This window comes from Peromyscus californicus, unplaced genomic scaffold (genome assembly GCF_007827085.1).
Source record: "Peromyscus californicus insignis strain IS unplaced genomic scaffold, ASM782708v3 Scaffold_14__1_contigs__length_90479793_seg_2, whole genome shotgun sequence".
In the NCBI taxonomy this organism is placed as follows: Eukaryota; Metazoa; Chordata; class Mammalia; order Rodentia; family Cricetidae; genus Peromyscus; species Peromyscus californicus.
In genome coordinates this window covers 40618231-40643423 of record NW_026294436.1, presented here as the reverse complement: position 1 = coordinate 40643423, position 25193 = coordinate 40618231, and the positions used below count along the sequence as shown (strand labels likewise).

Genomic DNA, 25193 nt, shown 5'->3' with positions numbered 1-25193 from the left:
GGATCTCTGTCAGTTCGAGGCCAGCCTGGCCTACAGAATGAGCTCCAGGACAGCCAGAGCTATACAGAGAAACCCTGTCTCAAAAACAAACAAACAAACAAACAAAAAGTTTTAAAATGGAGTCCTTAGTTATATCATTTAGAGATCAGTTTTTAACCAATATTTTCTTTAGTTCTATAGTAAAATCATGTGTATATGCACATGAACTTAGGGGGCTGGAGAGGTGACTCAGTGGTTAAGAGCACAGGTTGCCCTTTCAAAGGACCCAGATTTGGTTCCCAATACACACATGGAAGTTCACAATTGCCTGTAACTCTAATTCCAAGGGATCTGATTCCCTCTTCTGCCTTCTGAGAACATCAGACACACACATGGTGCACATACATACATGCAGGCAAAACATCCATACACATAAAATAATTTTTGAAGTAGAACTTCAGCTTCATGTTCTTAGCTGTTTGTCTATATTAGCTTATTCTTTGCACAAGTTGACCATCCCTAATCTGAAATCTGAAATGCTTCAAAATCTAAAATTTTTTTGGCATCAACATCCCATCAGTAGTGGCCCATTTGCTCCTATGTGAGATCAGAGTAAGCAGTCACACTAAGTATAGTATATATTTACCTTCAGCTCTCATAAATTCTACATGGCAACTTAGGTCCCATCCCCAAGATAGCTCCTAAAGATAGCAAACCTTCCAGACTCTAAAATGTTGGGCCCTAGGCCAATAACTTACCAATAACTTACCAGTGGTATCTTTTGTACATCTGACTAAACATTCAAAATTAATTCTAGGTTTCATAATGCTATTACTCCATGAATCTGTCATTTTCATCAAAATCAGAGTAGAGGTAGAGAATTTGGAAGGCTTTGGCTGGAATAGAAAAAGAAGAATTAGATAATACTCATTTAGGAGGAAGATTGGGATAAATCTGGAATGAAGTTGATTGTGTATAAATGTCAGAGTTAAGTATGACCTGTCCTCCCTCTTGACTTGCCTGTGACAGAACTGCTTGTTCCCATCTGTTTTCTAGGGTGTCATTTTTAATGTGTCTCTGATATATTTGTTACAGGGTGCTATTATTGTATCTCTGTGTATTTATTTGCCCAACTGAACTGTGGGTCATCTAAGCCTTTGAGGTCACTGAGAGTAGAGACTATGTTTTATTTATCTACATTTCCACAATGCTTGCCATTAGTAAATAGTTAAGTCTTTGTTAAATGCATGAATGACTAACATTTACTCTTCCCTCCCTTTTTCATTTTCTTTCTTTTTCTGAAAAAAAATCCCTTCATTCAGTTTTTAATTTCCGTATCAGTTCCTTCCTCTTGGAGTCTTATGCCTTTGTCCTTTACTTCCTCTTGAAGTCTTATGCCTCTGTCCTTTACTTCCTCTTGGAGTCTTATGCCTCTGTCCTTTACTTCCTCTTGGAGTCTTATGCCTCTGTCCTTTACTTCCTCTTGGAGTCTCATGCCTCTGTCCTTTGCTTCTTGTTGAGTTGCATGCCTGGGGTGCACTTCTAGAAACATTCTGGACTAGCCAGGTTTGGAAGATGGGGTTGGCGATAAAAGAGTAATGGAACTTTGCCTCAGGTCAGAAGGAATCCATTTCCCCTAGGCTGCCAATTTTGCCAAAGTCAACTACTAGAGACTTAGATTTTCTGTCCGTCCCCACCCCCGGAGCTGAGGACCAAACCCAGGGCAGCGCTCTACCACTGAGCTAATCCCCAACCCCGAGACTTAGACTTTCTGATCCTTTGATATTATATTGGAAATTATCCTCTTGCCTTTGTTTCTTTGAAGTATTTAAGTCTATTCTACATCCTAGAGTATCTCAAAATGTTACAAAGGCTCACACCAGAGTCTGTTCATACATGAATTGCTAAGACCTCATTCTTCCTCTTCCCTATAAGGAAGTGTCCTCTATCTGGAGCTTACAATGCTATAGTATAGCTTGTAACCTGGTTCTTTTGGACTCAACAAAATATAAGGGAGCTATCAAGAGAATAAGTCATGGAACACAAAGATACCAGCTCCAGAAACCAATATCTCAAAACCTGTATTATTGTTTCCTGGTCTAGTTCTAATAAAGTATCTGTTATAGATGACACTCAGGATTGATTCATACTTTATAATCATGTATCTCTCTGAAGAGAAATGCTTATGGAATGAGTAGAAAGAACCAGCCACATCTTGAGAAGAGGGTTGCCATAGATTCCCAGGTTGAATTTGTCTACTAAGTGAATACAGCTATATATCTAGAGAGCTAGAAATTTAGAGTCATTTTCAAAATTGCTTCTTTGGCGGATAAGTACATTATTATTATTATTATTATTATTCATTTTCTTCTGTATAATAAAATCAAGGGAGTCTGACAGGATAAATATAAAAGCATCCATACTCCTTCGTCCAGGGTCATCCAGGTACTATCTACAACTTGAGCTTATTCCTAGTGATAGCATTAGTGTCTGAATCTTCTCTTCTCTGCAATACCAGAATTTCTCTTTGCAGTTATAACAAGTTGATGCAGAGCAAGCCAAGATGAGTTTGTGTTTAATGGGAACAGCAATACTACCTAGCTTTGGAATTGAGTTGGGCATGGTGGAACACACCTATGATCCTAGCACTTAGTGTGTAAAGGTAGGAGGATTTCAAGTTAGAGGCCAGCCTGGGTTGCATGGTGAGGCCTGTCTCAACCTACTCCCCTTAAGAAGAGTTGTTATAAAGATTGAGCTGTAGTATTCCATAAACTCTAAGGAATTTTTTGTTTTTGTTTTTGTTTTATTTTGTTTTGTTTTTCGAGACAGGGTTTCTCTGTGTAGTTCTGGTGCCGGTCCTGGATCTCACTCTGTAGACCAGGCCTCGAACTCACAGAGATCCACCTTACTCTGCCTCCTGAGTGCTGAAATTAAAGGTGTGTGCCACCACCACCTGGCAAGAAAATATATTTTGTAAGTTAGTGTTCAATATGTTTGCTGACTAGACTTATCATTTTCAGGACAGTGGTAAGAGAGGTGCTTTTGTGGTGAAATTCCAGCATTAACAAGTCATTACCACTACATTAGGGAATTAAATATTACATAGACTGGGGTTGCAGTTCAGTGATAGAGTGCTTGACTTAGGCACAAGGTCCTGGGTTTGAAACCCAATGCTGTAAGAATGGCATCTAGGGGCTGGGCAGCAGTGGCACACACCTTTGGTTCCCTTTTTATCAACAGTCACTCTGAATGGTCAGACAGAAACTGAAATTGAATATAAGTTTTCCTATTTCTATGTTTTCTCTCTTTTTTCTTTTTCTCAGTTTCGAGTATTTACAGCTCCCTTCCATAAGGTAGGCTTTGCTGATTTCTGGCTGGCCGATCAGCTGAACAGCCTGTCAGTGATACTCATGGACCTGGAATATATGATCTGCTTCTACAGTTTTGAGCTCAAATGGGATGAGAATAAGGGCCTGTTGCCAAGTAATCCACAAGGTAGGTATGATTTTGTATTCACACTGCTGAATTGCCATCATAAACCAAGAAATATTGGGAATGATAACTGCAACAGTTAAGGTCATGGTGAAAACTCATCCAATAGCATTATAAATTTAATTAAATGTGCTTGGCATTCTGTTAGCAATCTCCTTATCTAAAATAATTTGGCTTTTAAATTGTGTTATTTTAGCCATCCGTTTGCCAAGAAATTTACAACTTACACTTAAGAATTCTGCAGTTACTTCTCAACATTCCTATATGTTGGTAGCTGTATCACAAATGCTAGAGTGCCAGCAATTTGTCCTCACAGAAATGCTCAGGATACCATTGTAGGTACCAGTGATCCAAGTACTGATTGCTTAGAATCAGGTCAAGTGCCTTGACAAAGTCCTGGTAGATTGCTTAGAAATCTTATTTGAAACCTTAGTTTTCTTGTAGCTCTTTACCCACTCTTAGGGAATGCCAAATCTTTGTAGTTAGGAAGTTTGCATTCATAACAAAGATCTAATGTGACAGATCATACAGCATCGACTCACAAAAGAGAATGAAAACTTGGGTGTGGCAGCCTACTATGAACCTGCAGCCCCAGCACTGAGGAGGCTGAAGCCATAGGTAGTAAGTCCCATTTCAGCCTGTCTCAAAAACAAAAACACAACAAAGCAGCAGGAAACAATTAATAATGAACCATACCTTGTTCTTGATTAAAAGGGAGGCTGTAGAACAGGTACTCGGAGTATATTTTTATAGTGGCTTAGCACTGTCTAGGTACCTGCGATTTTTGTAGATTTTCACATATTTAATGTCATAGAACAAAGCAGTTTTTTTCTTCCTTTGATTCATAGACTCTTTTTCCTATAGTTTTATTACACCTGAAAAAAAAAAAATAACTCTAGGACAGTCAGAAGTCTGAGAAGACAGATTTTCCCAGTAGTCCCTCTGGTTTGTACCTTCTCTCCTTGGCCTCTCCACCACTGCAGAGCTTGAGCAAAGAGTAGCTGCATAGGAGAAAGTGACCAAACCCACAGGGACCGATTGGATTGTATGGGCGTGCTGATGAGTAGTTGGATTGTGTGACTAAATGCTGTGAACAATTCATTCTTTTGAATTCTGATTTTATTTTTCTTCTTCTTCTTCTTTGAAATCTTCACAGAACCAGAATTTTGCCACAAATACACATATGGTTTGCGAGCCGTTGTTCAGTGCATTCCTGCTTGGCTTCGCTTCATCCAGTGCCTGCGCCGGTACCGGGACACAAAAAGGGCCTTTCCTCATTTAGTAAATGCTGGCAAATACTCCACCACTTTCTTCACCGTGACCTTTGCAGCCCTCTACAGCACGCACAAAGGTATGCTGAGAGTTGAAATCTGAGCTGTTGCTCCTTGAATCTGTTGCCCTGGACTTGACCATCTGTGCCGTTGGTTTCCACTGAAGCTCCAGCCCCTGGCTATCATGGTTTATCCTTGAACACAGTGTTAGTCTCATTTCACTGTATATTAGCAAATATCATTAACAAGAATCAGTTGATCAGATAGGAAGAATTGTGATAATGTTTGAAATCCTGAATTACGCTCAGTGGGTTTAACCTATGGATGCCTTGGGCTTTCATTTAGTGGTTTTTATTAGTGGTTTTTTTGTTTGGTTTTTTTTTGTTTTTTTTTTAAAAGATCTCCTTGTTCATTAATGAGATTAGGAAATGGCTAGGTGAACAAAATTCCCTCTGGCAATCAAGTATATTTTTAATCATTTTCCTTCACCAACTAGTAAGGATTGTTTCCAGCCCATTTAACTGCAAATTGAGTTCTCTGATCCCTCTAGTTTCTCGTCTCCATGGCAACCTGCTATTACTTGCTACTGCTCTGCTGTTAGGAGAGAAAAAAAGCTTTTAAGTTCTGAGCCACATGCAGACACTCCTTTTGAATTTTTAACCTTTTCCCAAGGACTGTCAATCAGTGATTTCACTTCCTTTTACTAAAACACATTACAATATCAGCCCACACCTTAGACACTACAATTTCTCATCCATAGGTGGCAAAGAAATGTGACTAATGGAAATCAGTATAGTGCTTTTTAAATACTCAGGTAAATTGTTTTCAGAAACCTTTTTTGTGAGGCTGTATTTGGGAGTCTTAATTCAGTGGTACAAAACTGCTGTTGCTATAACATGTAGTCTGATGGTCATGAAAGATGAAGGCACCGTTAGTACCATGAGATTGGTATCAGTGGAACATGTTACACTGAGCATCTACACTGTGATATAGGTTCTGTGCTTAGAATAGTATTGATAAATGGAGTCAATAATTTTGCCACTACGTGGCCATTCTTGTTAAATGATAGAATTTAATTGAATACCTCAGTGAAGGAAACACATCCCCAAAGCTCCCATAATTTTAATTCTTGCTGAGGAATGACACTAGTCAGTTATTACTGTCAAATTTATAAATTTGACAACTAATCTGATGCAAGATGCTTTATGGCTCCTCTTACTAAATTATCAGGAACACTTACCTCTCATCTTAGGTAAAAATGAGCACCACTGTTTTGGGTAAATATTTTATACTAGTAATACATTTATTGAGAAGCTGACAGTCACCTGGACTGCTAGTGCTGTTGACACAAATACAGCACTCACCTTAGGAAATAGTTTATTCTTGAGCAAATGTAAGTGGTGATAGCCTGGGAGCACAGATTCAGATGGCCCTGAAAGACATGTTCCACTGGAAGTGGCTACATGAGAATTTACAATTACAGAACAAAGAAAACCATAAATCAAGGTATTTACTGAGTACATTGGTGGTGACTGCAAGTAGGCAGGCTACAGCAAACCAAGGGAAAGTCTGGGATGTTGTCTGATAACATTTTTAGCTTTTAGATTGGTAGGAGCTAATGTTCTGCTAAGAATACATTTTAGGGCTCTAGTGATAACTCATTCATGAAAATGCTTGCTGCACAAACTTCAGGACCTGAGTTTGGTCCCAGAGTCTGTCTAAAAGCTGGGCCTGGCAGCAGGCACCTATAATCCCGACTTTGGGGAGATAGACACAGAAGGATCCCTGTGGCTTGCTCACCAGACAGTTGAGTCAAATCATTGAGCTCAAGGTTCAATCAGAGACACTGTCTCAGAAAACAAGGGAGAGAGTGACTGTGGAAGACACTGATACCAAACTCTGCACACACACAAAGAGTACATTTTAAAGATTCTGATAGGGATGCTCAGAATCACGAGTGGACAGCGATTGGCTTTTAAAGGGACTGGGGACAATCCAAGGTAGTCTGGCTCTGGTCTTCAGCACTATCCACAATCACAAAGTTCAGCCAGTCAGCCTTGGGGAATCTTTTAACACAGGTCTGGCTTTTTTCCCCCTGGGAACCTCAGTTTATACAAAGACCTAAAATGAGACAAAAAGGATCACAAGTTCAAGGCCTGCCTTAGTTACAGGATGAGTTCAGGCAAGCCTAGCAACACAGTAGACCTTGTCTCAAAATAAGAAGTATAATGGACAGGGGATGTAGCTCAGCCACCATGCAGGAAGCCCTGTATTTATTTAATTCCCACCACAACATAAACTAGGCATGTATGAGACCCTTTAAATCAAGAAATAGGTACAAAGAAGGCTAGGATGGGCCAGAAAAATGGCTTCACAGGTAAAGGCATCTGCCGCCAAGCCTGACAACTTGAGTTCAGTCCCTGAGTACCACATGGTAGAAGGAGAACTGCCTCCCTCTGCATTTATGTGGAAATATCTAGTCTATCCCCAGTATTACGGTGGGCTGGGGAAGGTGAACCAGCATAATTTATCTTTAAATGAAGCAATTCTGTAATAGGTAATATATATGTATTTCCTATTGAACTATGTTTTAATGTGATATAGTTTTACATTGATATAGTATATATTTATAGTTTTTGACATATCTGCTACATATATATGTAAAAAATTATACCCTTTCACTACAGGGTGCTAAGAGAATTTTTTCCACTTCTATTTTATAATTTTTGAGCTTTGTTGAGGAATGGTTAAAATGGTAAATTTTATGGGGGTTTGAAACTACATGTTTTGAAAGACATCAAAAGAGTACTATTTTGTATAAGCAGGGTACCAGAAAAGCACACAGCACAAATCTCTGACCCAGCCTGATAGGCCACAGATGAAAGGTAATGTCCAGATGACATGTAGCCAAGAATGAACTTGAACTTCCGATCCCCCTGCCTTTATCACCCAAGTGCTGGGATTGCAGATGTGTGCTGCCACCATGCCTGGCTCTTTATTTTTATTTTTGTGATACTAGCATCCTGTTCAGGGCCTTGTGTGTGGCATACCAGGCAAGTATTGTATCTCTGGGCTCATCCCAGCCTCACCTTGCAGTTGGAAGGTTGAGTCAATTCTGTTTCCTACTTCTGTTCCCTTGGCCTCATTTGTCATGGCTGTTTCTGTTTCACACAAAGCTGTATTTTTACCTATATCTATTTACTTCATGAATTTATTGTAAGAGTTGCACATGAAATCACATTATAGACTGATAGGCTACATAAATGGGATGGATAGGAAAATGAAAGAATAGCTCCATTGCTGCCCAGTGCTGCTGTTGTGCCCTTTCCTTTACAAAGATTCCTGAGGGAAACTTTTAGGACCTTGCGTTTAGGGTTACAGAGAGCCAGTGTCAGTCAGGAAGGGTTTTGACCTTTAGTTCATGTGGTATAGCAGCTTTCTCACTGAGCACAGTTCATGTGCCCATGTCAGATTTTTAAAAGTCAAGAGGAGAGAATGCACTCTTTAGAGAGACCATTTTTATGTATGTTGATCATATCCCTAAAGTTTTAAAAAATATTTTATAGTTGTTATATATTGAATATATCACTAAATTTTTGTACCAAAAAGCCTAAAACTTGGAATGACAAAATTTTGACATTTGAATTGTGATTAAGGGCTTCACAACAGGCAGTGGTGGTACACACCTTTAATTCCAGCACTCAGGAGGCAGAGGCAGGTGGATCTCTGAGTTTGAGGACAGCCTGGGCTACACAGAAAAAACTCTGTCTTGGAAAAGAAAGACAGGGTCTCACATAGCTCAGGCTGGCTTCAAATTCACTCTATAGCAAAGATGACTGAACTTCTGATCCCCTTGCCTCTGTCTCCCTCTTGAGTCCCGGGATTGCAGCAATGTGCATCAACACCCAGTTTTATGTGGTGATGGGGCATCAAACTTGGGGAGTCATGCATGCTAGGCAAGTGCTCTACCCACTGAGCTATATCCCCAGCCTTAAGTTCTTTGATTTTCTTGGATAGTATTGTAAGAAAATTCAGACTTTAGAAATAATTACTGAGTCAAAAGAATCAATTCAAAGTGACTAATTATGTACTTTTCTATGGCATGCATGTGCTCATACAAAAGCTACATTTATGAGGAAAGAAGAGTAAAAGATCATGACATAACCTTGTTCAGACTCAGATCTGAGTCTTTTCAAAGAACTAGCCTGCCAGAGTTACCATAGTAACAGCATTATATTAAGTGCACTTTCAAAAGTGTTACAGAGGTTGTTTCTTATGTTATGCTGCATGATTTGTAAAAATGGAGGTGTAAGCATTAACCCTGAACCTAGAATCATTTTTTAGAAGGTGAGGATATAGGCAGCCCGTTTAGGAAGATTAATCATGATAATATTTTAGTTATGCCTCTTTTGTTGTATTAAAAAAGAAGCACATTTGAAATAATTCAGGACATTTTATTTTCTGTCATTGATTTTTAGAGACAAAGAAATTCAGCTAGCAGCTAATCTCTGTGTTTAAAAATTCATATTTCATTACATGACCACATTTGAAACAACTCCTCCAAGTGTTTTCTTGGGATTGGGATTGGAGGAGGTGGCAAAGTGTTTGAAATGGGTTTGGGTTTCCTTGAGGTTTCTGGACTTTGCAAGGAAAGGTCTTTGGGAAGTATAATAGCAGAGAGGCCGTGATGTTATTTACTTCTGACAAGCTGTACTTCATTAGATCATATTACATTTGTAGCTTCTAAAATTCTTTAGTACTCTTAAGTTCTTGGTGGAGTTAGAACCTTGCTATTCACGTAAATATTTGAGGGGTATTTACACTTCACATTTCCTGAGACTTGTGGGCAGGGTTGGGATTTGCTATAAATTTTTTGAAAGAGTTTGTCTCTCAAGTTCATTTACATCCATGTTATTGCTGCCCAGGTCTCGTCTGGATCCTTTGTGCGTTCTGAAGGGTGCTGAGCCTCCCAGGGAGGTTTCCTCGGCAGCCGTCAGTGCCTTCCGGGCAGTAGCCACTTCATTATTTAGAGTGAGCACACACAGTCCTCCAGTGCTGCTTCTCTAGGGTACTGCCAGTTGCTCTCCTCTTGCTACCCTGAATAATAGGCTTCTAGTCCACATTTTCATCTTCTCATATTATAATAGAAACAGTAATTGTGTTTTTTTAATTCTCTGGGGAAATTTTTGTTCCATTAGCTTTAAAAGACATACGTTCAATTAAAAAAAAATTCATTTGGAGAAATGTTCTCATTTTTTGTGTTACTATTTAAAGTAGCTCAAAACATTAACCCTTTTGAAAGTTAATATACTCAGTTGTAATTTCCTCACAGCAGGAAAAATTGTTTTTGCAATCTATCTAGACAAGATTGGCTAAAAGACCTGTTGATATCAGAAAACCAAAAATAAGATATTGTTTCCTTCTGATTAGCAATTTAATAAATGCTTTTTGCCATTTTCTGCTATCATTGTGCTGATTTTCAAATGCTATAATTGTTTCTGTATATAAATTTATATGTGTGATTTATATATATGTATTTGAATAAGTTAAACCTTTTTACCTTCTTTCTAACTTAAAATACTTGTAAAGAGTAACACACACGTTGACACCTTGATACCATTTTGGCTTTCTCTTGTCACATTGGTTATCTTAATTGTTCTTAAGACTCATGAAAACAGCATTTCTATATAAATTATGTTGCTTTAGTAACAATCACGTATAATAGTTTAACGTTTTTAAATCATCTGTAATAGTTTATTGCTCAGAATTATAGGATTTTTGATGCTAAAAAGAAGCAAAGGTGAAAATTATTTGAATTCAACTTACACAACAATACCTGATTAGAGAGAAATTTGAGACTTGATAGAATGTTTAATTTTCATTTTAATTTATGCATACAGTTTTATATTGATGCTATCAGTGAAAAACAATGAACTATTATGTCTACTTTTTTTTTTTTTTTTTTTTGGTTTTTTTGAGACAGGGTTTCTCTGTGTAGCTTTGGAGCCTGCCCTGGAACTCACTCTGTAGCCCAGGCTGGCCTCGAACTCACAGAGATCCACCTGCCTCTGCCTCCCGAGTGCTGGGATTAAAGGCGTGCGCCACCACCGCCTGACTATGTCTACATATTTTTAGCAAAGAAAAGGCAGAAAAAATAAGTGAGGAAATAAACTCTAAGGCCTTATTTCTACTAAATGTGGTACTCTAGGGAGCAGAAGAGATTTCACTCATCAGCTATTGTTGCTACATAGTAAACCAACCCAAAATTTGGTAACGTAAAAACTGCAGTGTATTCATGCTTGAGCCTCTTTGGGTCGGCTGTAAAGTGACTGGGATAGGTTGAGCTCATCGGCTAGGACTGCTTCTGCCGAACTGTCTCACCTGGCCTTTGCTCTCACTGTCATTCGGGGGTGAGTCTGTTCTGTGTGTTCATTCTGGAGCCTCACCTGATGGAGCAGCACTCAGCACAGGAGTCTCCTGACACGGCAGTGAGGAAAGCAAGTCCTATTGCACAAATAAACGTAAGGCTTCTTTACCTGCTGTCTTCCTGCTCCTTGTTAGCCAGAGGAAGTCACACGCAGATCCAAAAGAAGTCTCTTTTCTGACGCTAAAGCCAGTCACCAAACCCAACATCACTGAGGCAAAGAATATTCTTGCTTTGGAAATAAAGAGGGGCTGAAGGGAATGAATATTCTTCAGCTATAATCTAATCTACCATTATATGGGAAACATTTCCACAACTAGCATAAGTAGAGAATTTGGGAAAAATTAAGACATGCTCATGGCACTATATAGTAAGAAAATGAAACAATGTAACAAGTTTATAATAGATTTTGTAGGTGCAGTACATGAAACATTACACAGTAGCTGGCCAAAGGATAATGCCATCACCTGCAAAGAGTAGATGAAGAATAGTGATTGACATCACAATCTAAAAGCCAGGTGTGATGGCACATGTTTGTGATCCCAGTGCTGAGCAGGTAGAAACAGGTAGATTGATAGAACATATTGGCCAGCCAACCAGCACTACTTGGCAAGTTCCAGGCTAGGAGAGACCTTGTCTTAGGGGGTGGAAATGGCCCCTGAGGAAGGACACCTAAGGTTATCCTCTGACCTCCAGATATACAACACAAGCACAAAAAGAATACTTACATTATGAAATGTAATATTTATGGGATATATCTGTGGGCTGGACACTTAATTTAACATGTGCTAACTAGCTTAGTTCACAACAACCTTGGCTATTAAAAGCAGAGCTGGGCAGTTCTTAAGATAGCATTTCTTTGAGAAATACTGAAGTTGAGGAAAAGTGGTCATTATTCTTTTTGTGTTTGTAACTCCGCTTGTGGAAGAAGAAACAAACGAGGAAGGTGAGGATGGAAAATTACTACAAGGAAACATCAGGATTAGGCACATTGGCTAAACCAACTTGATGTGATTCTTACTGAAGGCAGACATAGGTTCTCTGATGCTTATGGGATTTGGAGACGCTAAGCTTAACAAGATGCTTGCTACAGCTGGGTGATAGAGACTTTGGAAAGCACAGATGCTAGGGTTGGGGCCTAGAGAGTCAAGAGTTAACTAAGCTGGTCAAGGAGAGAGTCTTTGATAGAGACAAATGCTTGATCTTCATTTTACAGGGAAGGAAATTAAAAACAGTGGTTAAGATATTTGCCAAAGTCCTCCAGCTAGGAAGTAGAAGAGCCTGTGACTATGTATAGGGAGATTGTACCTCCAAAATCAGCTAGCAAGTGGGTAACAGAGCTAGAATTCATATCAAGGCCTTATGATTATTTTTGTTGTACCGTTCTGTCTTCTAAGTTTGTAGAATTCCTTGAACTCTACCCAGTGACACGCTGTTAAACTCTAGGTAAACAAAACAGAACCAGTTAGGTAGGGTAGTGTGCTGTCATTCCATGTGACAAAGCTGTATTTGAGAAAGCACACAAGTACATGAACAAGAATAATGCAGGCTGTATTTATAAGAAGATACCCATTTCCTGGTTCTTGGTCCTAATTGCCACATTCACTGAACACCGAGCCAGGAACTTGCCTTTCACACTGACAGCCACAGCATTGGTTCAGGCAGTGTGGAGTCAGCTCCAATATGAAAGGAAGTTCCCCCTCGGCCAGAAAAGAAAAGTCACCTAGGAGTCAGAGGAAAACAGAAATATTAATGCTCGCTGGGCAGTGGTGCACGCCTTTAATCCCAGCACTCGAGAGGCAGAGGCAGGTGGATCTCTGTGAGTTCAAGGACAGCCAAGGCTACAACAGAGAAACCCTGTCTCTGAAAAACCAAAAAAAAGGGGGAAAAAATTAATGGTATTGAAGTGGAGGGAAAATGATTTAGCATGACTAATTTGCTTAGTGTTGTGTTTCTTTTACATTTTTATCTCATTATTATTTATGTATGTAATGGGGGAGCATCGTATGCTGTCGTGTGCATGTGTATGTCATAAGACAACTTTGTGAAGTCTGTTTTCTCCTTCTACCTTGACATGGGTTCCGGGCATCAAACTCAGGTGGTCAGTCTTTCACAAGTGCTTTTTCCCTCCAAGCCTTCTGACTGGTCAGAATAGTGCTCTTTTTTATGGTGTTAAATTCACTTCTGGGGACTGGAGAGATGGCTCAGAGGTTAAGAGCACTGCCTGCTCTTCCAGAGGTCCTGAGTTCAATTCCCAGCAACCACATGGTGGCTCACAACCATCTGTAATGAGATCTGGTGCCCTCTTCTGACCTGCAGTCATACATGCTGTATACATAATAAATAAATAAATCTTTTAAAAAAAAATCACTTCTGAAGAACTATCAGGTGGCTGGAGAGATGACTTAGCTGTTACAAGCACTCGTTGCTCTTCCTGTAGACCCAGGTTTGATTGCTAGCTCCCATAGGGCTACTCACGACAGTCCGTAACTCCCGTTCCAGGGATTCCTATGTACTAGTCTCCAAGGGCACCAGGCACACAAGTGGTGCACAGACACACATGCAGGCAAAGCACCCATACATATAAAACAAAAAAGAAGAAAATATTATTAAAAAGGAAATGTGAAAAAAAATGAGGGGGAGGTTGACTATTATGCTAATAAACAAGACATGCCATTTACATGCCTCTTAGAATGTACAGAATGCAACTGCAGCACACACACAACTAGGACCGAAAGCCTTGAGTATGCTCACCACATCCTTAGACTGAACTGCAGCATCAGCCTCTCCAGTAATACCATGAAGGAGGGAGAGGATGTGATTTTCATCAAATGTTTTAAGGAATTTTGTCTCTTAATAAAGTAAAATAGTGCTTCATTCATTCTATTTAATGGAAAAGAAAATAAAAATCTACTCATCACCTAAATATCTCATTGACACATGGCATTTGCGTTGGAGTCCTCATGTAGGCTTCTCAAGGCTTTCTACATATTTTTTTTAATGGTTATAGAATAAGACCCTAGAGCATATCTTCTTTAAAGGCAAAATTTACACCTGTTTACACAAGGAAGATCAACACTTACCAAATAAGTGGAATATTAAGGCCTACTCAGCACATTTCATACCTGATACAGAAACTGAATGAAGTCTAGAATCTAGATTGGAGGTATAATCCCAGCACTCGGGTCCTCCTTTGCTTGTCACTTACAAACACACTGTTCTGTTTCTTCAGTGTGGTGCCACATGCCAGGGATCCCAGCACTTGAGAGGCTGAGTCAGGAGGATTTTGAGTTTGAGGACAGCCAAGGCTACATACCAAGACCATGTCTCAAAAACATCTCCACCTGACTACCCCTCAAAAGAAACTACTTTAAATGTTGATGTTTGCAGTTGTTCTAGAACCTTCCACCTAACTTTCTGTTGCCTACGTAAGGTTTCACTACCTTCCTCTTATCAGTGTGACCAAGTCCTCTGCTGGAAAGCACTTTGAAGCGGCGTTTTCTGTGACAAGCATTCTTGTGTGGGAAGAACTAGAACATGGGCTTGGGAGTTGAAACAGGAGGACCAGCTTCGTTTATTCAGTTGTTAACTGTGTTACCCTGAAAAAGACACTGATCTGGATTATAGGTTCATAAACTCAAAACACCAGTTTCTGCCGAAATGTCACCTGTAAGCTTTAACTTCTGTGTAAGAAATCTGTATCTGGCTGTGATTGGTTGATCTCTCCATGGTGTGATAAAAGTATATAGAAAACACATTTAAAATACTAGAAAAAGTTTTGTGTTTTTTAACATTTTTATGTATGTGAATGTTTTGCTTGCATGTATGTCTGTGCATCATGTGTGAGCCTGATGTCCTTGGCGGTCAGAAGAGGGCATGGAACCTCCTGGAACTGGGGTTATAGGTGGTTGTGAGCCACCTTGTGGGTGCTGGGAATTGAACCCAGTTCCTTTGGAAGAGAAGACAGTGCTCTTAATGGCTGAGCCAGTCCCAGAAAGGTGTTTGTTTTGTTTTTAACACACTTGTGGAGGACTTCAATGAGATCAGAGGTCTCAGCTGGCGGTGGTGGCGCACGCCTTTAATCCCAGCACTCGGGAGGCAGAGCCAGGTGGATCTCTGTGAGTTCGAGGCCAGCCTGGGCTACAGAGTGAGTTCCAGGAAAGGCACCAAAGCTACACAGAGAAACCCTGTCTCGAAAAACCAAAGACAAGAAAAGAAAAGAAAAGATCAGCGGTCCCTTCAGTTTCCCACCTGTTATTCTTGTAGCGCTGTTTGCAAGTACGCCACTCCGCTCAATGGTTGACTGGGAATTTAGACATTTCTTTTGGAATTTCTGTGTCTTTTTTGATGAGGACCAGTGTATACCTTTTACCCATCTTTGGTTGAACTTGCTGTTACTTTTGAATTTGTTGAGTTCTCTATGTACTTAAGTAGAATCCATCAGATAGTGTTTAGAATAGGTTTCGCCATCTGCAGCTTTTCGTTCACTAACATGGCCTTTTATAGGGCAGACTTCGGTTTATCAGTATTTTCTTGTGTGGACCGTGTTTTTAGTTTAAGACTAACAACTCTTTACCAGGTCTAGTTCTTTCTTTTTTATCTCAGTCTTTTTTATTATTATTAATATAATTTTTATTGGCTCTGGGAATTTCACATCATACACCCCAACCCCACTCATTTCCCAGCCCTTCTATGCCTTCCCTCCACCCTTGTAGCCTTCCCCTAAAAAAGAAAATTAAAAAATGAAAATAATCAAAACAAAACAATCCCAAAACAAAACTGCTTTGATTCTCCGTCCTTCCCGCCTCTCCATCACATACTCATTTGTCATTGGCCTTGGGAGCTGTGGTGTGTCATTCAGTAGACCCTTTTGTTCAAACAGCTTTCCTTACAAATATTCATTGCGGTGAGTTGTTGGTCTGGCTCAAGGCCTCTGGCTTCTGGCACACCATCATCCCTGGACCTTCAACGAAACTTCTCTCAGATCCTCCCGTTGCCCCAAGTCATAGAGATCCTGCGGCTCTGGTTCCACAAGACCAGTCCCTTCGTGTGCTCCAGCAGGTTTTAGATGGGGTAGATGTTGCAGTGGACCAACTCAAAGCCCTGGATGTGGGCCTGGGTGGTGGTAGAGTTAGTCAGTCTGGCCTGCTGGGGCCAGCACCCCCATGCCCTTCCTTCTCTTCCTTCTATCTTTGGTGCTGGGTTCAAACTTGGGATTTCATGTGGTAGGCACTGAGCTTTATCACCCAAAGCCCCCAAAATGTGCCATAAACTATAAATACAATATTCCATAAGTGCAAAATACAAGCTAGATGTTGAAGTCTTAGTATGAAAAAGAGTATAAAATACCTCAATAATTTTATAATGACTAAAATATCTTACATATGTTGAATTAAATAAGATGTATTATTTAAATTAATTTTGTCTGTTTCTTTTCATTTTTATAACATGGTGGCTAGAAAATAGAGCATTGGGGCTGGAGAGATGGCTCAGAGGTTAAGAGCACTGACTGCTCTTCTAGAGGTCCTGAGTTCAATTCCCAGCAACCACATGGGGGCTCACAGCCATCTGTAATGAGATCTGGTGCCCTCTTCTGGCCTGCAATCAAACATGCTGTATACATAATAAATAAATAAATCTTAAAAAAAAAAAAAAAGAAAAGAAAGAAAAAGAAAATAGAGCATTGTGTCTGTAACTTCTTTGAGATTTTCATGTAGCTGACTCTCTCTCAGCATACTGCCACAGACCTTCTCTGCCTGAACAGTGTTTGAGTACCATGTGAAGGAATTCTACCCACCTGCCATATCACCCTGTTGTTTCCTCATGGTTCTTTTCACTGTCCACAATTATCTTGCTCATCCGTGCATGTGATAATTATCTACCCCACTAGACAGCAAGATGCAATGAGGCAGGAAATTCATCTGCCCTTTAGTAAAAAGATTGACTGCTAGGTACCTAGCATCTAGGATAACGTCTGATTCACATTCAGCAGATGCTCATATGCTGGATGAGTGATTTCCACTCGCTGGGAATGGCTCTCTCTGCACCCATAAACTGTTCAGCTACAGTCCCTTCAAGAGTCACTTCAAGTAGCAGCTCCTTCATGAAGCCTTTCCTGGCTGTTGCCCCTCCTAGAAGCCACCGTCTTCCTCCATGCCCGGGTCTCTGACTGTACTTCTGGACTGTGTCTGTCTGCACCGTCTCTTCTGGGTGTAGCCTTTTCTTGTTCTTCGGCACGTCCCTAGTTCTCTAGAACAGGTTACAGGCCACATTCACTCTGTAGAAGTTAATCTTCAGTGCTATATCCATATAACAAATGATGTAAATTATAGCCCTTTGTTGAAGAAAGGGATTCCTGTGCAGTTTACTACTATAAAAACAATACATCATTTATAAATGTCACCATGCTATTTTTCTTCGTTCACTTTCTTCCCTTCTCCTTTTAAAGAAATTCACAAGCATCATACATGTGGTAACGTACATACATGCAGCAAATATCATATACCAAAAATAAAAATAAGTCTTTTTTTTAAAAGAAATTTACAAGTAAAACAGGATATATATGTAGATATATGTAGATATGTGTTACTATAATTGTCAAAATAATACAGAATTAAAGCTAAATTGAGTTCCCTCATCTGGAATAATCATCTTTGTCATTGCTGTAATCATCATTTTATATACAAAAATAATTTGAAATCATTATGTATAGTTGTTTTGGTTTGAGGTTTGTTTGCAGGGGTGGCTTTTTTGAGATAGTGTCTCATGTATGTACCTGGCTTGTCTAGAACTCACAGAGATGTGCCTGCCTCTGCCTCCTGAGTGCTGGATTAAAGGTGTGCGCCACCACTCCTTGGCTGGACTGTGTTTTGTTGTGAAGGTTGGATCCAGGTCTCACACATGTTGAGCGCCACTCTACCACAGAGCTACTCCCTTAGCTTCTGTGTATAGTTCTTAAGTCCGTTTTCTGCGTTATCTTGGAAATATTTTCAATGGTGCGCTATAGTTCCTAGAACTTCCCCTCTCACTTTAAAGGTGAGAGGGGCTCAGGAAAGCACACTCTGTGCTGCTCTGAGCCTGGTGGTAGTGGTGGTGGTGGTGGTGGTGGTGGTGGTGGTGGTGGTGGTGGTGGTGGTGGTGGTGGAGGAGGAGGAGCACACCTTTAATCCCAGCCTGGTCTACAAAGCGAGTTCCAGGACAGCCAAGGCTGTTATACCAAGAAACCCTGTCTCAAAAAACAAACAAACAAAAAGTTTCTTGAATAAGATTGCTATTTCTCTTTTCCTCTTTTATTCTTGGGCCTAATTAATTGTATTTTTTTTTTTGTCTCAATCATGTAAGAATATGAGTCTTGTGTAACCACAAGGTTGGGAAGTGATAGTTTGTATTCCAACCCAGATCTTTTAACTTCAAAACCAGTTATTTTTCTACTTCCTGTCTCTCTGAACTTTAGAACTTTAGAACTGTAAATGAAAATAAGAAAAGCCATTTTGCATGCATCAATGTAAAGATGGTCATCACCTAAGGAGTATTATATGCAGTCTTGTGTGCTAACTAAAACAGTGATGATCAGTGACTATGTACTGATACTCCTATAAAAGGGTTGTGTCCTGTAAACCTGGGTGCACTGAGAATAGTGTGAGTAAAAATGTGTTCAGGACACGTAACCAACCACACAGCACAGCTTGGGCACTGTGGAGGACCAGCTGCTTGAAGTCATGAACTCGGGACTGCTGGAGCTGTTCCTACTGCTGCCTGTCAGAGTGAGACTGTCATGAGGCATATAGCTAGTCAAAGCGCAAACTGCACTTTCTTCTGAGAGCATATGGCTTTATGTTATTATATGTTACAGATTATCTGTGTGTTTAGTTATTTCTCAGAGAACAGTATTATTCTCATAATTCAGTGGTTTGGTTTGGGGACTATAGGAATAAATGCAGAATTTATTATGTGCTAAGCTCAGGCATAATTTAGTTTACTTCAAGGTTTGGACTTTGAAAACAATGCCTTCTCTATTTTTTTATTTAGTTTTAGGGTAGAAAGTGGGAATTGTCAGAATAGGACTGTCTCTGGGTGGAAAGACTGCTCACTCTCTTCACTTTAGACTAACCTTCCTGACAGAAATCGATTGCTGGACGATGTTCCGATGTTCTGCCTATCACTCCTCCGACTCTTACTTCACTTTTCATTCCTCTCATGGCTGTGGGTATGCAACTCTTAGGAAATTTATTTTTATTTTAAATTCAATGGATGTCATTTCCACAAATTTATTCCATATATTCTGCTTCTAATGTGGCAGATGGGTAAGAGAGAGACTCCTCTGGTAGAATAGCAATGACTTGATTTTCTGTGATTCTCACCATTACTAAAGTGGACTACCAGGGTAAGCCAAGAGAGAATAAGGTGTAATTGCTTGCCTAAAGTGATAACATCCTTGCAGTATGTCCCTGAATACCAGTGAAGGAGGAAGATGTAGGGAGAAACATTCTTTATTTGGGAAATGGGAAAAACCAAAACATAGCACATGTTCATCATTTAAGTCTGTGAGGTAAAATATCACTTATTCTGAAATATTCTGTAAGAATATTTGTTTGTTTTAAAGGTCAGTAAGTCTGCACGTGTGTCTCATAGAAACTTCATAGAATAATTGGGCTTAGAAAGAGGGAGCTACTTGAACCTTGATAGATGAATTGTGAGCATGTTTTAATGCATCCATGAAGCTGATAATTGATACTAGTTAACTGACCTCTGAACAAATCCAAATATACCTAGGTAATTAATAATGTGTTAGACACCTAGAATTCATATTCAGTGTTCTAATAGAAATATTCAGACCAATATGCTTTTGAAGAAGAAAAATTTTATGACTATAATTTAAACCTGAAGACTAGTTTCTATTGAAGCAGAGCTTTTCTGCTTTTTTTGGATGGAACAATCAGAATCCCTTGCCTTTTCCTCCTCCTGACTGTCTAAAAGAAGCTAAACAAGTGCTGTGCTGGGGTATGTCCAGTCACTAAACCAGCTCTTGCTGAGTAGACACTGGGGACACTGTTTAGTGTTGGTTGATTGCCGTGATGTAAATGTTCTCTTCAGACCCAATTTTAGGGTGGAATGTAGTGTTGAGAAAAGATGTACAGTAGACCAGCATTGTACAGTGTTTCCATCATGCAGACAGAATGTATGTATACAACCTCGGAAGGGTAGAAAAGAACAAGGTTTAACACCCTGAAGAAGTGATAAATTCCAAGTATCTATTACTTTCATATAGCTAATTATGTCTGTGTGACTTAATGTTTAATAAGGATTGTTTCAGCTAACAATATGTATCTCATGAGCTGATACATACTAACTCCGGTTGTTCTAGACCTGTAAGGTATCAGTTTTCTTCCAACTATACAATTCTGGTGTTGGTAAATGTCCAAGCATTTATTCTTTTCTAAGATACAGAGCTGATCCTAAGGCCCAAGAAGTCATTCTGCAGTCAAGTCCCACATATCTTTTCCAATGTCATTTCAAGTAGTTACAAACGGTCTTAATGTTCTGTGTCCCCTGCCCAAATGTAGATGACTTGTAAGTTTTTAAGCATAGCACACTTTCCTACCCCAAACCTTTTCAAAAGTGTCTTCAGCCTTGAATGACCTCACCTCATCCGCCTGGCTTTCGCAATATTGTTTATTTCTTTTTCTAGAAATATCACAAATGCTACTGATGCTCATTTCCTTCTGTGGGAAACTCCCATTCTCCTTGATGTTTTTTCAGTTCCTTGTACTTCATTTGAACTCAAGTTTATTTTTGTAGCAAATGTCTATCATTCAGCAGATTATTAATTACCTTTGGATCATACTGTACTCAACACATTAATAGCTGTAAAATGATCAATAAATACTCGTTTATTTTAGTGAAACAAATTCTGGAGAGTGCATGATACAGACTGAGAAACTGACCAGAACAACCAACTTTAAGGTTTTTGAAATGAGATCATCTGCGCCGTTCTTACTCCTGCTAGTTCAGAACCGGGTTGTTTGTTTTCTGTCCATGTCTTGAAACTGGAGAACATCACGGGAGCTCTGGAACTTACTGAAGGCGAATTTCAGAGAGCAAACAAGGCACTGAAGACCAGAAAAGATCAAATTGTTGAACTATGTTTACAAATTTTTATTCTGATTTAGTGTACTTTATGGTGTTCTCAGAATAAAGCCAAAAGTACTGTTTCCAGTATAAAGATGGATTGGGCCTTTGTATTAGTAACGTCCCTGTGAAAGAAGGAAAACTAATCAAGCTCTGTGGCTTGAGGGAAACTCGTTTCCATAAACGTAATGGGTGAATGCCTCATCAGTCTGTTGGGTTCCTGGGCATTTTTTTTCTAGAGTTGCCTGATTGCCTTCACAGTGAGTATTGACAAGATCAAAGTATGTGAAGGAAATGCTCTAAAGTCAAAAACACCCCAAGACTTCGTGGAGAAGTGGCACGTTCTTTGTGATGGTTCTGCGTTTTTTTTTGTTTGTTTGTTTTTTAATCTTTTACCCTAAGCTGCCACCTAATGGCAAAAGTTTAAATGACATGTTTATAAAATCCAAAGAGTACATTGAAAGTTAGAGATTCGTTAATGATCCTTACTCCTTAATAAACATTTGTATAATTTTGTATTCTATTGGTTCAGTGATTTTTTTTGGACCTCAGAGAAGTCATAATTATTATTATCCTTTGTTAAACAAAAGTTTCTCTTTTCCTCCCTCTCTCCAGAGCGACAGCACTCAGACACCGTGGTGTTCTTCTACCTGTGGGTTGTCTTCTGTGTCATCAGTTCCTGTTATACCCTCATCTGGGATCTCAAGATGGACTGGGGTCTCTTCGACAAGAATGCAGGAGAAAACACTTTCCTCCGGGAAGAGATTGTCTACCCGCAAAAAGTATGTATGGAATGTTCACACTTAAGGAAAAAAGTAAAAAAGAAAAAAAACCTTAGCTGTATCAGTAGTTAGACTTTACAGCAATACTGACCCAAAGTTCTAATTACGTTAACCTAAACATGATAAAAAAATAATTATCCAGCTGGGTGGTGTACGCCTTTAACGCCAGCACTCGGGAGGCAGAGGCAGGTGGATCTCTGTGAGTTCGAGCCCAGCCTAGTCTGCGTAGTGAATTTCAGGACAGCCAGGATGGTTACACAGAGAAAGCCTGTCTCAAAAAACAAACAACAAAAAAATTATCCAAGATACCAATCCAGTCCACAACAACAAAAAGTGTCGTGTGTGCCATGTGGTAGATGCAGCGAGAATATAAGTGGATGAGCAAATGGCAGTGCAGTGGTAACTCTGGAGAGGGTGGCTTGCTCTGAGAAGCCTGTTTTCTTAGTGTGTTTGGCCGTTTGCACGCTCCCTTCTTAACTTCAATGACCTTCCCTTGCTATAGTTATTATATTGTGTTATAATGATGCTTGGGTGTTGCTCACTGCTCAGAAGAATTCTTGGTGTGTAGTAGACTTGGTGTACACCGACTGAGTGGCTACATACTTAACTGAAAAAGCAGCTTTATGAACACCCACGGGGGAAGGACTGCTGACTGCTCAGATCCTTTTGTCTATTGCAATAAGTACTTGTTGGTGCCAACCCAATCAGAAAAAAAAAAGTAGACAATTCTATAGGAATTATTTTAGCATTTTACCAGCACATTAGAATAAAGGAGTATGAGAAACTGAATTTTAAATAAAAAAAAAAGAAGTATCTTTACACAGATGATTTAGTAAAGGTAAATACCATGAATAGACCTGGAAAAAAAATTGAACAATGACCTGGGAATCTGGGTATGTGTATTCCAATCCCATCTGTATCACTAAGCTGTTTAGTCAGCCATACACTACAGGGGATTCTCAAAGATAAGGGTTTAGACTACATTAGCTCTTGATATATTCTCAGACTTGAAGTTCTGTTATGGATAACATATAGAAGAAGATTGAGTCAATAGTATTTTATCCTATACTAAAATGTCACCATTACATCAAATTTGTGTTTTGAAAAGTATATGATTGTGTAGTATTGGGTAGAGAAGGCCGTGACTGAGGCATTAAACATTTTTTATAATTCTCAATTAAAAGGAAAATGAACATGGTGAGGCCAGGCAATAGCATGCTGGTAAAGCACTAGCGGGACCAATACACACATTAATCCCTAATGCCATTTAAAAAAAAGAAGAAGAAGGTCAGTAATCAGAGTAGGCATGAATTCAGTTAAAACTACTTTAAACTCACCACGTGTGTGCTCTTTATTACTGCTCATGGTATTTGGTGAATACTACAACACATTTGTTTCCTGTGCTGATGCTTCAGTGCAGTGTATCTTTACATAAATGCTAGTCTGTTTTCTATTAAAATGAGTTCTGATTTACTGTTTTCTATGTAATGGAATTAGTGAGTAGAATCTTTCAATTAGTTTATTATTGTTGTACATTTTAAAGCCATAGAAAATAAAGGATATACTTTCTTACATTGTAATTGCAAATTTATGAGAAAAAAAGTGAAGAAACTATTTGTGAAGTCCAGTGAACCTTCATTATAAAATCCTATCATAGGCCTCATAAAAATTCTGCCTTCTTTCTCTCATGTGGGGAACCTAGATTGGTATGTATTTGTGTGTGTGTGTGTGTGTGTGTGTGTGTGTGTGTGTGTGTGTGTGTGGTGAAACTGGAAAGGGGACCCTGAAAGGGTTAAAAAGACCTTACGGGAGGAGGAGGATGGGAACGAGGACACACGTGTGACATGAAAATAAGGAGGAGCTGTTGCTGAGGAGGAAGGTGGGCTGGGGCAAAGGGTGGGGCAGGGGGATAAGAATAAAGACTATGGAATGCCCTCTGAAGCCTATTGCTTATTGTATGCTAACTTAAAATTTTAATTTAAAAACTAACCGTCAGTAGACAATGTCTAAAACTGACTAGTCAAAACATTAAACGCATTATTATTTAAAATTGTGGAGGGCAAATGGAATGGGTAGTTACAAATGTCAGTCTCTGGGGAATAGAAAAGAGGAGGTACAGGGATCGATGGTTGGTTCTTTTTAATAGCCTTCTGATGGTGACTCATACACTGTGTTAAAATTAAATAGGGTTGTAGAGATGGCTCAGTGCATAAGAACACTTAACTTGGAGAGGACCTGCACACAGTTCCCAACACCCCATGGCTGCTCACAACCACCTATAACTCCAGTTCCAGGGGACTCAGTATCCTCTTCTGGCTTCCAAAGGCACCAGGCATACACATAGTATACATATAAACATGCCAGCAAACACTTGCACACATAAAAGAACAATACTAATAACAATACTAACAAGAACAATTTAAAAGTAAATTAAATACATACTATAGCTTAGTGCATAGCAGTTCTAGTTACCAAAACCATAGCCTTTAAATACATTTTGAAGTGCTAATTTTGCTTGGTAATAAGCACATCCATGAGTTTTGGGATCTATTGGCAATTTGTATGTTTAAGACTTTGGGTAATTAAACTGGATTAGTTGAATACTATCTCTTATGTTCAGCCATGCTTGTGAAATCTAAGCCTCATTTGATTTATCAAATGAAAAACAAGACAAAACTTGTATTATATATGGGATAAAGAAATTTAAAATTTTAAGTACAAATGGTACAATTAATAAATCTGCTAATATCCTTTAGTATTAGCAACTTAGTTGGCTTACCATGTTTCTCCTAGAATGTAATCTCAGTTGATCAGGGTTCTCATTTAACTTCGAAAGAGTCTTGTGTACAGTGTACACATGAGCTATATTTGTTAAATGATTTCTGAAACTCAGTGCTACATTATTTTAAATACTGCACTATTTAGGGAAAGTAAAACCTATGTAACATTTCCCCCATGTATCTGTTGGTGGACGTCTATGAGTCTCAACAGCTGATGTAGAGGTACTTTGTGAGAAACGTGATGAGAGACATTGCTGTGGAACAACCTTTTGTATGCTGTGAATATGTATTATTCTCATTGTTAATAATAGAGCTGATTAGCTGGTAGCCAGGCAGG

At 39.3% G+C, this 25193-nt stretch overlaps 1 protein-coding gene across 1 annotated transcript in view; it reads left to right on the top strand.

Moving 5' to 3' along the window:
* Window positions 1-25193, top strand: part of Xpr1 (xenotropic and polytropic retrovirus receptor 1) — a 161518-nt gene that overhangs the window by 121028 nt on the left and 15297 nt on the right. Inside the window, exons 10-12 of the mRNA XM_052737242.1 lie at window positions 3303-3474; window positions 4628-4822; window positions 21910-22076. Coding sequence (XP_052593202.1) covers window positions 3303-3474; window positions 4628-4822; window positions 21910-22076 — 534 coding nt within the window. The remainder of the gene's footprint in view (window positions 1-3302; window positions 3475-4627; window positions 4823-21909; window positions 22077-25193) is intronic.